The following is a 17244-nucleotide window of genomic DNA, read 5'->3' as shown; positions in this document are numbered from 1 at the left end:
AAAAACCTAACAATAAATGTTCAGTAAACGTTTACAACCCCGAATTCTGGAAGGATGGGCGACATAGAGTAATTAAATCATTGGATTTAGACAGCTGAAAAAGTGCTGCTTACCTGGCTGAAGTCGGGAACAAAAGTGCTCTATCCCAGAAGCCCCGTTTATTATTTCCGGTAGCGGCCGGTATAATTTTAAGGATTCCTGCTGGTCGGTGAATTAGACGGAACGCAACGCCCCAAAACCTTGGTGCGTTACATAATCGTTGTACTCGTGTATTGAAACTTCAGTTGCACAGCTACGCTACTTGTATTTTGACTTTTAAAGTATCAAAGGGACCTTTCAACATACAAAAAAATACATTTTCACCTTAAAACTTCGATCAACATCCCGTGTTCGTCTGTATTCCTCTTGTCACATTTTTTTTGTTTATGACTAATCTATCAAAAAGACTTCTGAAGATGTTGTTGTTGTGAGTGGCAATAAGCGACAACAAGTGGTATCCTCCACATAAGGGTCAGTTACAATGAAGGGAAAATTGATTGGACTGGTCATTGAAAAAATAAATATTGAAGTATGAAAGGTTTAAAGCATGATAAAGATGACAGCCAATATCATGTTTATCTCTAGTGCTACCAAGGCGAAAAAGCATTAACAATCTTGTACAGGAATCAATACAGGTCGGAAGGTTCCGAATTGTACAATATGCCTATTACCTCACCAGAACAAATCCTCCTAAAGATCACTCAGTAAAAGGTTAGGGAATGTATCTTTACACAAAAAAACAACAACATTAAGGTATTGAAAGAAAATGTGTTTATATCCGGTTGCGCAACAATTGAAAAAAGAGAAGCAAACAGAAACAAAACGAATACCGACCCAAAAACACTGTTGAAATAGCCAAATACCAACATAAACAAGTAAACGTACACAGACATTGAATCTTGGTTTATTTCAGTTTGTTATCAATGATTACACAGAAAAAACGATATATAACAAGCACATATTCCTAAACATGTGAAGCTGACACATGATATTGATCATGCAATTGTGTACGGTAATTGAGAGGTGTGTTTACGCATAAATGGATGCCCTAATCGTATAAGTAATTAATGTAGAACATCTCCGTCTTAGTACTGTTGTTGATGCGTGATGTGGTTACCCCCTCGTTGGTGACATATACATGTACTGACGTCGTATTGATAGAGGTCACAAAAGTAAATAATCAAATATAAAACGTGACTACATGAGGAAATCTGAACGAAGTTTTACAGAATCCACGACCTCGGTTTATATTTCCAATTATTAACATGAAATCGTCAGCATTCACAGGTGAAAATGGGTATCCTGTTGGGGTGCAGTGATGCATGACTTGAATGTTACGAGGTGAAAGATGTGAAGATAATTAGGTGACAATGATGTTATGTTTATAGAAAAATTAGACGCAGTAAGGTGCATGTACACGAGATGTAATTAAAAGACATTTTATATTAATGAACCTCCATGTAAAACAAGCCAGGAAAGTATGGCCTTGAAATCAAATCCTTCATCAGTGGATAGCAAGTATAGGTTTCCGTAACATAGTTTGGTATGGAACTCTTCTTCGTTAATAGATGAAACAATTTCCTGAACCTCCATAAATGCCTAAAGAAAGCTTTGGTCCGGAAAGTATATTTATCGTTCATTTGAGGTGAAAAAAGAGGTCACTGTCATTTAGATTTGGAGGATAAGGAGTAGACGTTACGACACATGACGTTTGGTTTCATATCCTGGAAACCAATTTCTAAATAGAGATTCGCAATGTTTCAATAGGTGTTCCCATACCTCGAATTACAAGTGAGTATTTACGCTACAAGGCAAAATTTGACTTAAAGTTGAAACAGCACATTTGAATGAACAAGAATAATTATTATGACCCGTCAAATGACCCGGGATTTTTTTTCTATCAGTGACTGACGTTAAATATATAGAAACTAGTGTTAGTTTTAATGGTTTTCGCTTATCAATAAACACTTTATTTGGATCGGGTTAACATTATTTTAAATAACGAAATCAAAGAGGAACAAACACATACAACAATATACATACAACACACATTTCATCGTATGTCACGAAATATACAGTTATATCACTAGTAGTTCAATCATACAGATCGTAATGAACAACACCCTATTTACAGACAGTGTGTAACCTCCGTTGGAATTGCGATCATCCGGGCGCTCACAGTCCTCTTTGAAATCACCGACACACGCAGCATACTGCATCACGTGAGCTACGTAATGTTGTTCCTGGACGCCATGCAGCAAATGTGCCATAGGACCACGTGCATATATCCCGACATCTTCTGCAGAATGCGTCTCGTATGCGGTAGGCACAGCAGATTCTTGTTTAAAGTTGTCTGCAGCTGCAAAATCGTGAAAATAAAAAAAATAACGCATCACATCGTCAATGTATTAGGTCAAAACCTACCAAAAATTGATACAAAGGTCATTACAGGGACTTACGTGACACTTAAACAAAAGATAAGATAGTTTCAAAACCGATCAAAAATATTAGACAAGAAACCAAGAGCTCTGGAGGGCAGGAGTGCCTGCATCACATGTGGAGCTTATAATAATGTTTCCCTCTAAATCTGGGTTTGTTGGTTGCTTCAGGTCGCACTGATAGGCCTATTATTATTGAAGGGGTTGTTAATGTTTTCGAAGGATGTGATGCCTTGGTCTAAACCATACAATTAATAAGTTTCTCTGGTCGAAATCCTCTGTCTAAGTAGTTTATATATCAACAAAATAAATCTGTTAGAAAAATACTGATTCTTAAATATAGGTTAAGGGTAGTGAATCAACTGTGACTGATAAACTCCATCAACAGGAGAGTCGGGGAACATTATAGTACTACTGAGGAAAGGAAAGTAAACCAACGTTAAATGACACTCGTCTCGTTCATCATATAATTTGATAGTAAAGTGATCAATTTTGTCATAGTGTAGGCAAATCTAACTTTAAGTAAATGTTAAAAGTATGAAGATGAGAAAGGTTTAAAGCATGTTAGTTCCCTTTCTGGAAGATCAATAACATATGAATAATTCTTGTATTTCATGTCATTGGAAGAGAAGTATCATCAATGTTTGAAGATGCTCAAGTACCTTAATCAACTTTCTCAAAGTCCACATATAAATTATACTACTTTTTGCATAAGCATTATCACAACATATTCTGAATACATGTATGTGTTGGGGTTGTTTATAAAGAAAAGAATCGAACAGCTATATACATTGTAGGCATAGCTAATGTGGTGCCAATTTAAAACATCTATTTAATTGGATAACATCTTATTCTTTTAAAATATTATCTTTTGTTTTAAGTTTTAACATTACAAATTATCAGTATTTTACCAGCGGAAAATTAATGGATGAGTACATTTCTCATCTGCTGAGGTGTTCAGACGAAGGTATTAGAGACTATTGCCAGGGATCCAGTCAGTACCGATTACTACTAGAGATGTAGACAGACTTACTGGTGTCGATCCCTGTATAGTTGGTCCTGTCCTGAAACGGCCGCCGTCCTGGGCCGTTGCCGTACACAACTGTGGTGTAAGGGAGACCATCAAGAGGAGGTTCGTCCCAGTACGGTGTTGTTATACCTACAGAACAGTTCGTCATATCATTAATGATCATGTTATATTGTTTGTACTAGCATTAGCACACAACTTAAAAAGGAGCAAGTCGTTATAAAGTGTTTCTATAGGTTCTTTTTGAATACTTAAAATTATTTTGAATGTTTTGAACAGTAGCTTAGTCCTTATGACATGTTTTTAAAAACATACAGCAGCATAACCTGAATCAAGAATGAAATAGACTATATCGTAAACTAACATTAAGGTGAAATCGATGGAGAAAAGGTAAGTTATGCAATGTATAACGAGGCTATAAGCAGTATTTTATACCAAGCATGTAATTGCTCCTATGTGAAGTAAATGGATGTCTTTGTCCCGATATTAAGTATATACCGAGGAAATCATTGCCAATTTAAGTATTATACCATACGGATGTCATTATCCCTATATGTGTTATATACCGAGGAAATCATTTCCAATTTAAGTATTATACCATACTGATGTCATTATCCATATATGTATTATATACCGAGGAAATAATTGCCAATTTAAGTATTATACAATACGGATGTCATTATCCCGATATCTATTATATACCGAGTAAAACATGGCCAATTTAAGTATCCTACCATACGGATGTCATTATCCCAATATGTTTTACATACCGAGGACATCAATGCCAATTTAAGGATTATACCATACGGATGTCATTATCCCTATATCTATTATATACCGAGGAAATCATTGCCAATTTAAGTATCCTACCATACGGATGTCATTATCCCTATATGTATTATATACCGAGGAAATCATTGCCAATTTAAGTATTATACCATACGGATGTCATTATCCCAATATGTTTTACATACCGAGAATGTAATTGCCCCTATATGAGTGTCCGGCGATGTTGAATGGATGGGAGTGGTCGGCCGTGACGATAATCAGGGTATCTTCCTCAGAGGTCATACGTACAGCCTGGCTCACTGCTTCCTCAAACATCAACGTCTCTGTCAGAGCACGTTTAGCTTCGTTGTCATGATGGGCGTGGTCAATGCGAGCGCCTGTTAACATGTAAACGACGATAGTAAGTTGTGTTAATATTGAAATATTACAAAAGAAAATTAAATGATTGGTATGATTGTTTGCTTTGTTACGTAAGCTTCGTTTCCAAGAGGACATTTAATGATGACTTTCTATGTTCTAAATCTAACTCACCTTCTACAATTAGAAAATAACCCTGTTTATTTTTCTGCAGTATTTGGATGGCTTTGCTAGTCATTTCTGCTAGGGATGGATCACCTTCTCCAGACTTATCCCTGTCGTTTTCGTAAGGAATGTGACTTGTGTCGAATAGACCTGAACGGAAACCATATGTTACAGTGTTAGTATACATTGTAAGGAGTACGTCTTTCTGTAAGTGAACTGCATAAAACATTGTCAGCAAATATTTATAATGGAATAAATCATGTATTACGTTCTACAGTACGTAATTGTGAAAAGAAATACCATTTCTTGTATTAACACAGTAAGATATGATATATACACACAAACATACATTTTTATATTAGGAGCTGTGTTAAATAAAGACATATATTAATTTGTCGAGTATGTGTAAATAAAAGTTGGCGTGCATAATATTAAAACAAAGAGGTATGGCGGAAAACTGCTCGTATATCCCTAAGTCGGCATTTATGAAAACGGGGAAAAAAATTAAGGAGTAAAACATTTCGTGTAGCAAAAATGCATACAAAAAATACAAAACCAATTGAATATGAATTTTTAAACTGCTGAGATATTAGGTATTGCTAATTTGATACTGAAAATATAGCCATATACACTATATCTATAAAAGTGATGGGGTTCCCCGGACTTAAAAAAATCACTTTCAACACTTTCCCATCCTAGGACCAACTTTTGAACAAACTTTGTGACCGTGATGTAATATGTAAAAAGAAATCGTATTACGGAATAGTGGTCCTCCTTTGGGAAAGTGCTCAAAATAATGAAAAACAGGGGTGATCAAGTTTCTCTAAACTGCGACCGGTGTTTCTCGGGTTAAATAAGTTTGTAATTGCCAATATCTATATGTTCTATGTAGCCGAATGTGTAACGCAGTTTACTTGTGACTAGAAAATAAACGGTGCAGGTTCGAATCCTCCTGCAGTTACTACGCTTCGTACGTAAGACTATTTTTGATGAAAATTATGAATTGTTTTACCTTCCAACTGGCAATAGTAATTATTAAGTAAACATCAATAAAGTTAGTTCATCAGTTTTACAGTCGAAATGAGGAATACAGGCTGTTTCCCCTAGCTAAAGAGTGCCTTATTTTACCAAAATGAGAAATATGTTCCCAATTTAAATAAATATAATGCTGATATATTTTAACATTTCATGTTGTTACATGCTATTGTAAAATTTAGGTAAAACCCCCCACTGGTTTCCTTATTTACTGTATGATTATTGGATCTTTTTATTGTTGTGTATTGAGTGATTTGATATATAAATTACAAAAATAATGCAAACTAAAAATATAGTTTGATACTTCCCATATCAGGATCTTTAGCATAAATATAACGTATTCTAAACATGAAAAAGAGTGAAATTTACACAATATTATCTAACGAAAATGAACTTTCTATTTCTTCTTTCACAGAGCCCTTGGAATACTGTCTGCCTTTATACTTTGAACTGTTATGCTTCATGTAATACTTATGCATTTGCTCCAATAAATGTTTAAACAATTATGTCTCCTTTTCAAAGCAGAGTTCTTTTGACAAGCTTCTGTCACAAAATGTATTCATCATGATGGAAAATAATTGAAATTCATCACGGTAACTGCATTTCATGGTTCAATAGTTCAAAAGGATATACAGGATATAAATAGAAATAGAATAGGGGTCAGAACCAATGGCCACTCAGTCGTTAGCTACATGTATAACAAACTCTTTAGTCATGAATTACTGTTACTAGTGTTAATCAATTCAAATTATAATCAAGCTAGTTTAAATAAAAATGTGGGCTTCACTGTTACCCTCGATCCCAACATGTCTACAAAGTTTGAAGCCCATTCATGAAACTGGCCAAGATATTTAATGCTGATTGTTTTTGAGAATGGTCATTGTACCCTATTTTAGGTTGTGATCCATTGCCTTTCTATTATGCAGCCTTTTATGCCCATTCCCGGAACAGCATCTTATATACTAAAGATTAATGTTGACATGTTGACAAAATAAGGAAGGGCATACATAGAAGGAGTGAACACAACATGACCAACAGGAGTGTGGATCTTACCGGGGAGATTAAGACATAACCAGCCGTCAAGACGTTTAACCGATTCAGTGTGTTGAGTGCATCCTCGGACAATCAGGTGAACCAGATGGATAACTTGGAAAACACACCAACCGCAAATTCTTTCACAGACACGCTAGATCCTAAAACCGATCGGAACGCTAGTGGACTCTGCCAAGGAAACGACACGCGACAAAACTATTGGAGCGACATGTTACATTCGGAGTCTCTGAATGAGAAGCGTTCCGTGAATACAGAGAATCCATCTTATGTATCAGCTGAAACGACAACTCAACACCCGATAAAGGTCCATTTCCCAACATCTGTGTGTAATTCGATGGCAAAGCGATTTGTGGGATTCCAGCAGCAACAAATAAGGAGAATCAAGCGATTCTACGTACATAGAATCAACCGACAAATATCCTCAGAAGGTGCCATGCGAAGCTATATTGAGGAAGCTAATGTGCGCGTCACTTTGATTAGGTATTTTGAGAAACGATGGAAAAACACGGCATCAGCGCAATTGAACATAGTAGCAGAGGACGCAGATATTATCAGCGATGGGTCGTTCTGGCCCGAAGGAATCCGAATGAGGGAATGGCAGCCACGCGAAATTTTCTTGAGTGAACACAGAAATGGCTGAAATTGTTAATGCGATGTGTTGGAACATTGGATGCATCATGGCAGGGACACAATATCTAACAGACTGCCTTCAGAAATATAATATTAATGTTTGTGGGATATCTGAGCACTGGTTACGTGAATTTGATATGTCATTTATGGACACATTTAAATCTATTGTGTTGGATGTATAGCTAAACCTGTTTTTCAATAAGGACCTTTTAAGTACAAATGTAGCATTAGAGGAGGAGTTGTTCTGCTGTATAAAGAATCCTCCTTCAGAGTCCAATAGATAGAGATTGACATCCCGAGAACAGTAGGGGCTGAGATAACTATATCTGATGACTTAATTCTTTATTGCTTTGTTGCATAGATGCCTGCTTCTTCGCGAACTATAAAATTATTCATAGAACATGTTTAGCTTCTAGAAGGTCTGTATTCTGTTTACTCCGAAAAGGGAAAGGTGATGTTCATAGGAGACATGAACGTTAAAATTCGAGGTCCTAAGTGTAGCATTATTGAAAATGAAAGATCGAACATTTTTCAAAAGTTTTTAAACCGAAGTAATTTATGATCGGTGAACGTACAAGAGAAGTGCCTTGGACCTCATAGTAGTTTTTCCCTAAGACTGTCAAATCGACACTTATTGACCACATAATTATCGAATCAAGTATGTTTGATTTAGTAGAAAGTGTGTCTATTTTGGAAGAGAATTATTTGAATTTGTCAGAACATGTCCCAGTGATAAGTTCAATACTGATGTCAACAAATGTAACATTTAATTATAAAAGTACTGATAAAATACACGGTGTAATTGGAAGAGAGCTGACCCTAGTGGTTACAGAGCAGCTTTATATAAGAATTTGACTCATATCAATTTTACAGAAACTGAGAATAGTGAACAGGAATTGAATCTAAGCAAGGAATACATAGAAAAATATCATTATGAAATTGTCTCTGCAATATTTAATGCTTCTTTAGAATCTAGACCGACTGTAAGGTATATGACCAGTTATTTGTTTTTCATTGAAATATGAGATTAAGCAGACAAAATGGGTCGGTGAAGGCAAACCAAGAGGTGGGTCGTAAAGTTTCAAACGAAATAGATAAAGACCTGTTTTGGTATCTATTTAGAAACAAATCCACGAAACAGCGACCTTCTCAAACAGAATTTACATGTGACGGTAAAACGTTTATTGACCCAAAAATCATTGTAAACAAATGGTCATCTCACTTCGAAAACCTTTTCAAGAACAACTGCAATAATAGTTGATTTGATGAACGTTTCAAGCATGACGTTTCGGGTACAGTAAGAGACATAGATGCCCAAATCTGAAAAGATGACAAGTTTTTGAAGGAACCTGTTACTGTATCTGAAATCGAAAATATATATAAAAAGTTGAAAACAAATAAGGCAGGAGGTCTAGACAATCTTGTTTATGAACATTTAAAATTTGGAAACTCGTTGCTGTATGTCCACCTATCAAAATTAGTTAATGCCGTAATTAAATGTCAATATATACCAAAAGAGTGGAAAATGGGAACAATAATTACTTTGCACAAAGGAAACGCAAAACCTAAAGATGACCCTAATAGTTATAGGGGAATTAATCTGTTACCAGTCATTTTTAAAGTTTTTGAAATGATTTTAGCTAAAAGATTAGAATCAGTTCTTAATTGTAACAACTTTCCGAATAGGCAACAATTAGCATATCAAAAAGGACTATGCAGTTTTGTTAACTGCATTTAATCTGCAAGAATGTATACATTATAATTTAGAAAGAGAAGAAAATGTTTATGTAGCCTTTTTAGATAGTAACAAGGCATTTGATACCGTATTTGATTAGTTGTATAAGCTAAATGAGATCGGTATCATTTCAAAGACATGGCATATTTTGAAAGCAATATACACAGATATAAGAAGTAGTGTTGTATTTAATGGTTTAAATTCAAGATGGATCCGTAGGGAGAAGGGGATTTTACAGGGGAGTGCGTTGTCTGCCAATATGTATCTTGTATTAATAAAAAGTGTATTAGACAGTATTAAAAAAATTGGGAAGGGTGCACTTATTGCCGATTTAAGAATTAATATACCAACACAAGCAGATGATATATGTCTGGTTAGTACACAACGTAAAAGCTTACAATACATGCTTGAGATGTGGGAAGCGTACAGTAGAAAGTGGAGTTTCACATGTTCTGCAGTTAAAAGTAAAATAGTGTATTTCTCTAGAAAAAAAGAAGCGAAATCTTAGTACGAAATTATTTCTATATAGGCATCTTCTTCCAGAAATTGAGGATATAACACATGTTGGTGTGATGTTGAACTATAATTTTAATAGTATGGAACGTACAGTACGCGCATGTACTAAGCTTAAGAGTGGTGTACATGTCATGAGCTTAATTAAAAGTGGTGCGCATCCATGTGCATTAAATCCTTTAACGATTAGTAAAATACTTAAATCAAATGTATATGCTTCAGCCCTATATGGGTTTGAATTATGGTGTCTTCCAAAAACCGAAATTTTAAAGCATAATGTACAGTTATATGAAGAAAAAGCATAGAAGGAGAGAGTGAGTAGTTACCGCGATTTCTGCAGATTTATATTTTTTCATGATAATTTGGCTCCTCATAATATATCATATATAAATTGTTAATAAAATTTCCTCAAAACAGAGAAGCCATACATAGATACATAGTATAATAAAATTGATTGTATCTCTAAGACATTCAGAGAAAAACTGAATTATGTCATAAATGTGGACAAATGTATAACGATATACAATGTGATTGTACAGAAGACTTACGAAATCAGTTTTGGTGTCAAGTCATTAATACATGTGAATTTATGTTTAGCGTATATTGACACTCTCATTCAGACTTTGAATTATTTCACCTACTGATTGGTGGCAATCTAACGTATGAACTGAATACATCAGAGTTAACAGAATTTCGTATGGCATCAGTCAATCATATTTCAAAAATGCTTCATGCATAATTCGAATAGTTATTCAATACTTTTGTGTATATCATTTAATGAGAAACACAGCCGTGTCCAAAAGAAAGCATACTACTTTCATTATTAACATTATCAAACATGTATTCTTTTGTTAACTGTACTCAAACTGATTAACCTATTCCTATTGTGTTAACTAATTTTGTTGTGCACTAATTTGGCCTTACCATCTATTTGATTTTGCATTTATTATCTTATTTATCATTGTAACTACATTATTCTGTTTGTAAAATCTTCTTAAAGGAGGAAATAAAGAGAATAATAATAATAATAATGTAGCTATATACAAAGTCAGTGCCCATTTATGAAACAGTGGCAGAGTCCGGAAACCACAGTCAGTAGGGACGGTTGCATGCACAGACGAAGAGAAATTCTATACACCCCGAGTAATGTTGAAGCAGTAGTATAAAAAGAATAAATGCAATTCTACTTGCAAATCTATAATGATGTCGTATGATATAAAAATGACGGCGATGGACTTGATGTAAGTTGAACAATATACACAAAGTGACCCTTCAAACGATCTATGAATCATGCACACAAGAAGATATACCCTGGCTTGTTTCTTACCTGAATTTGCCATTGCGAAGACCAAATTTCAATTTTCCCACTGACCCAATTGTTTTATATGATCTTAAAACATGTATCCATTTTCAATTGTAAAAAAAAATATTGTAAAGATATGTCCATTTATGCAAAATCTAATTTGAATCAACTCCTACTTGCCATTAAATAAGATTCAGAACATTTTCTATTTTCATTTGAGCATAAAAAAGGTTTAATTCGTTTGTATCTTCAGTGCCTTCAGTACTTTGATGTTTGTTTTAGCAAAATCATAACTTGATTCTCAAGACAATTGTTAGGGAAACAAATACGAGAACATGTCAGTATGATTTACAAGTGGAGTCTTAATATCTTAAAATCTTTACCCTTTAATGCTCTATCGCGGTTCGGTGTATTGTTTTACGAACAATGTATATAGAAATAAAACATCTCATCATCAACTTTTATCGATTATATGTAAGCATACCTAGGAGATAATCAGTATCCGTGGGATCTACGGCGTCAAACTGATCCTTCTTCCAAACATAGCTGTGACGTCGGTCTTTAGAACTCTGGATCTGCTTCCATATCTGAAATCAAACGCTTATTATATAAATAACCTGCAGTTTTAAATCAAGAAAGGAAATAAAGATAAAAGATCAATATATTGTTTTGGAAATATTCATCAAAGAAATACTACTGCAAGGAAGTAGAGTGAAATCTTTCAGATCTTCGAGTTCCTTATTCAGCAAAAGTATTTCATTGATACATTGGAATCTAATTTTAACGTGTTATCAACTATAGCATTGATGATTTAGTGACGTGGTTCACTACGATAGACATGAACGTGTTATCAACTGTAGCATTGATGATTTAGTGACGTGGTTCACTACGATAGACATGAACGTGTTATCAACTGTAGCATTGATGATTTAGTGACGTGGTTCACTACGATAGACATGAACGTGTTATCAACTGTAGCATTGATGATTTAGTGACGTGGTTCACTACGATAGACATGAACGTGTTATCAACTGTAGCATTGATGATTTAGTGACGTGGTTCACTACGATAGACATGAACGTGTTATCAACTGTAGCATTGATGATTTAGTGACGTGGTTCACTACGATAGACATGAACGTGTTATCAACTGTAGCATTGATGATTTAGTGACGTGGTTCACTACGATAGACATGAACGTGTTATCAACTGTAGCATTGATGATTTAGTGACGTGGTTCACTACGATAGACATGAACGTGTTATCAACTGTAGCATTGATGATTTAGTGACGTGGTTCACTACGATAGACATGAACGTGTTATCAACTGTAGCATTGATGATTTAGTGACGTGGTTCACTACGATAGACATGAACGTGTTATCAACTGTAGCATTGATGATTTAGTGACGTGGTTCACTACGATAGACATGAACGTGTTATCAACTGTAGCATTGATGATTTAGTGACGTGGTTCACTACGATAGACATGAACGTGTTATCAACTGTAGCATTGATGATTTAGTGACGTGGTTCACTACGATAGACATGAACGTGTTATCAACTGTAGCATTGATGATTTAGTGACGTGGTTCACTACGATAGACATGAACGTGTTATCAACTGTAGCATTGATGATTTAGTGACGTGGTTCACTACGATAGACATGAACGTGTTATCAACTGTAGCATTGATGATTTAGTGACGTGGTTCACTACGATAGACATGAACGTGTTATCAACTGTAGCATTGATGATTTAGTGACGTGGTTCACTACGATAGACATGAACGTGTTATCAACTGTAGCATTGATGATTTAGTGACGTGGTTCACTACGATAGACATGAACGTGTTATCAACTGTAGCATTGATGATTTAGTGACGTGGTTCACTACGATAGACATGAACGTGTTATCAACTGTAGCATTGATGATTTAGTGACGTGGTTCACTACGATAGACATGAACGTGTTATCAACTGTAGCATTGATGATTTAGTGACGTGGTTCACTACGATAGACATGAACGTGTTATCAACTGTAGCATTGATGATTTAGTGACGTGGTTCACTACGATAGACATGAACGTGTTATCAACTGTAGCATTGATGATTTAGTGACGTGGTTCACTACGATAGACATGAACGTGTTATCAACTGTAGCATTGATGATTTAGTGACGTGGTTCACTACGATAGACATGAACGTGTTATCAACTGTAGCATTGATGATTTAGTGACGTGGTTCACTACGATAGACATGAACGTGTTATCAACTGTAGCATTGATGATTTAGTGACGTGGTTCACTACGATAGACATGAACGTGTTATCAACTGTAGCATTGATGATTTAGTGACGTGGTTCACTACGATAGACATGAACGTGTTATCAACTGTAGCATTGATGATTTAGTGACGTGGTTCACTACGATAGACATGAACGTGTTATCAACTGTAGCATTGATGATTTAGTGACGTGGTTCACTACGATAGACATGAACGTGTTATCAACTATAGCATTGATGATTTAGTGACGTGGTTCACTACGATAGATATGAACGTGTTATCAACTATAGCATTGATGATTTAGTGACGTGGTTCACTTCGATAGCCATGAACGTGTTATCAATTATAGCATTGATGATTTAGTGACGTGGTTCACTACGATAGACATAAATGTGTTATCAACTATAGCATTGATGATTTGGTGACGTGGTTCACTACGATAGACATGAAAGAGTTATCAACTGTAGCATTGATGATTTAGTGACGTGGTTCACTACGATAGCCATGAACGTGTTATCAACTATAGCATTGATGATTTAGCTAGGTGATTCACTACGATAGACATGAACGTGTTATCAACTGTAGCATTGATGATTTAGCGACGTGGTTCACTACGATAGACATGAACGAGTTATCAACTGTAACATTGATGATTTAGTGACGTGGTTCACTACGTTAGACATGAACGTGTTATCAACTGTAGCATTGATGATTTGGTGACATGGTTCACTAAGATAGACATGAACGTGTTATCAACTATAGCATTGATGATTTGGGGACGTGGTTCACTAAGATAGACATGAACGTGTTATCAACTATAGCATTGATGATTTGGGGACGTGGTTCACTACGATATACATGAACGTGTTATCAACTATAGCTATAGCATTGATGATTTAGTTACGTGGTTCACTACGATAGACATGAAAGTGTTATCAACTGTAGCATTGATGATTTAGCGCCGTGGTTCACTACGATAGACATGAACGAGTTATCAACTGTAGCATTGATGATTTAGTGGCTTGGTTCACTACGATAGACATAAACGGGTTATCAACTGTAGCATTGATGATTTAGTGACGTGGTTCACAACGATAGACATGAACGTGTTATCAATTATAGCATTAATGATTTAGTGACGTTGTTCACTATTATCGACATGATTTTTGACTCAGTGACGTTTTTCCGTAAAAACACTGAACATGAATTACGCCTGTCAATAATTCCTAAGGTTATTTTGACTGAAACTAATTAATTTGTATCAACATAAAAAGGCTTTATAGTCCAATAACGTTCTTTAGTTATGTCTCAACTATCTATACAATCTAAGCAATTACGGCAGAATATTTTTGATTATAGATAACTGATATGATTTCAAAGCTAATTGGTAAGTAGTTTTAATAGGTCCTTATTTTTTACCAAACTATTTTCTCTTTACGCACGTTTCGTTGATCAGAAGGGTAAACTTCGACTTTTATCTGTTTGTCATCTACCAGCAAACTTATTTGGTACATAACATCTGCAACCATACCGGACTCATCAAAAATCAATTTAGCATGCCTTAAACCAATTAGTTGAACACGCCAAAGATGACGTATCCAAATAATGGTAGCGTGTATTATGGAATTTATTATAGAAAATTTGGAACAAGAAAATTTCTCTTTTTGAGTTTCATCGATTTTCGGTAAATGGAGTGCAGACAGCATTCCGACCTGTATTTTGTACTGTGGCCTAAAGAGTACGCCGCTATTCTTACTCATAAAGATAACGCAGACTGTTTTTTTACTTCCTCACTTGATAATATGAGTGATTCTGTAAAGCAGAATTTGGATTCAAATATTCTTCATTTTTGGTTAGATTAAATCCTCTTTTAAATGCAATTATTGATTTCCTTGTTAGAACTTGAAATAACTTTTGAATGTAATACCCTAGTGTTTTGTTTTGTGTGATATTAACGTACAGTTATAGTTGTAGAGTTGTCATAATTAACGCTTTTTCCTTGTGATCACAGTAAAAGTAATAGGTATGGCACGTAAACCATGTACAAACCTCTGTCAAATCGTGTCCGTCCTTCCTGTGTGTCCAGCCAACTGTCTGTGTCTCTGGATCCACTTGTCTGTCCGGCAGGAACGGACCCCTACCACCGCCCAACACTACCTAGCGACAGAAAACAACAAATACTCCAATGACGTAACCTATGGTTATTTAAACATAAATTGGGTTTATTTATGATTATAGATAAAGCATTGATCAACTGCTTGGAATTTTAAATGATGTTGGTGGAAGTTAGTTGAATCAGTATTTGATTTTAACATTGACGATAAATACTTTCCGTTTTATTGGCGTTTACAACAAACTGTAGACGAGCTTGATGTTGAAGTATACTTTTTGAGGTACACTTTCCATATCTTCTATTGTAAGTTTTTTTTAAAACTTTATTACGAAGCCCCCTCTGGTGTATTCCTCACGAGTTATTGCCATATGAAATGTAACCGTATGATATAATTGTTGGAGGACACTACACCACAAACACACATAACCAAACACCTGACAAGTGTACAGGCGTACAGTCCTATCACTGGGGACTCGGACCAACAACGAACCTGTATGTCGTTATTGTCATATACCAGCTGGTAGGCTATATCCTTACAGCCTCCTGTGATTGACGTAATCAGGGCGTCACTCTCCCAGTCCCGGGAAGCACTGTGGGCGTACGCGGCGGCGGGCGTGGCGTAGGTCACCCGTGAGGTAGTTACAAATCCAGTGCTTCTTCCTACCATAACAAAACAAAAGTTATATGTAACACAGGTATGTTAAAGTTGATTCAGTGTGTATGTTACGTTCTGATTATACCCTCGCAAAAATTTGTTGTCTGAAGCAAACATTTGTTAAAACAGGTATTTGTGAGGTTGAGTACTTCATATTATAGGAGACAATACCGTCATATATGGTTGTAGGTACAGTTCTAGTTACTAACAAATTCTATCCGGTGGTGTTAATATGACTCACTAGTCTGAATCACTGTAACACTTGTTACCTATGAATTTTATCGAAGCAAAACTAAGCATGTAAAAGATAATAAAATAGTCAGTTTTGTTTACTGACTTTCAGTTTTGCTAGTTGTTCACACATTACACTACCAATTAACTAATAAAAATGCAAATTTCATACTTTAACTTTTTTTTCAAACCCCCAAGCGGCGCGAAGCGCCGCAGGGGTTTGATCTGTAAACACTTTGTCCACTTCCGGTGCTTCCCCATGCGTTAAAGCCTTCTGGGAAATTGAGGCCGCAAACTGTCTACAAAAATATGATGGTAAACCCTACGGTATCGGTATTTATTGCAGTTTACTTGTGAAATATCATGAATTCTCTATTTAATAAAAACATATCTTTAATGCAGTGAAGATAAACGAAACATTATATCTTCACAAGTAAAAACTTCACTCTATAAGAATTGTCCAGTCTGAACGGTACATTATATTTTTTGCGTAGATTTTTAGTTTCAAGTTTAGATGAAGTGACGGCAGAATAAGTGGTTGTGCTGTCTACCTTGGCAGCATACAATATTGTTTTTATATAACTACACAATTAATATCATTTTGTCTGAAAATCTTACCAGATAATACTAGCAAACGGCAAAATTGCAGTGAAAAACCAATCAAACTGGCTTTTTGTATTGTTGTCAGGCATGACGTCAATATAACTTGGCGTCAAAAACTACGTTATACATTCCCGCGCTTTTCTGGTGAAGCAAACAGCAAACCTAAACAGCGGAAAAAACATACACACAAAACTACTGTTTCCTACATAACTTAACAGTAACATTTTATATAAGTTGTCAGTAGAGTGAACATCCAGTGTTATTCAATGGTTCAATG

At 35.4% G+C, this 17244-nt stretch overlaps 1 protein-coding gene across 1 annotated transcript in view; it reads right to left on the bottom strand.

The window, feature by feature from the left end:
* The window catches only part of LOC110460073 (alkaline phosphatase, tissue-nonspecific isozyme-like), a 24690-nt gene that overhangs the window by 2854 nt on the left and 4592 nt on the right, over positions 1-17244 (bottom strand). The window contains exons 3-9 of the mRNA XM_021512780.1: positions 15969-16138; positions 15415-15522; positions 11569-11671; positions 4825-4965; positions 4479-4670; positions 3511-3636; positions 2172-2398 (exon numbers count right to left, since the gene is read on the bottom strand). Coding sequence (XP_021368455.1) covers positions 2172-2398; positions 3511-3636; positions 4479-4670; positions 4825-4965; positions 11569-11671; positions 15415-15522; positions 15969-16138 — 1067 coding nt within the window. The remainder of the gene's footprint in view (positions 1-2171; positions 2399-3510; positions 3637-4478; positions 4671-4824; positions 4966-11568; positions 11672-15414; positions 15523-15968; positions 16139-17244) is intronic.

The sequence above is a fragment of the Mizuhopecten yessoensis genome, unplaced genomic scaffold, assembly GCF_002113885.1.
Source record: "Mizuhopecten yessoensis strain PY_sf001 unplaced genomic scaffold, ASM211388v2 scaffold10315, whole genome shotgun sequence".
NCBI classification, from domain to species: Eukaryota; Metazoa; Mollusca; class Bivalvia; order Pectinida; family Pectinidae; genus Mizuhopecten; species Mizuhopecten yessoensis.
This window is presented reverse-complemented; position numbering and strand designations above follow the sequence as displayed.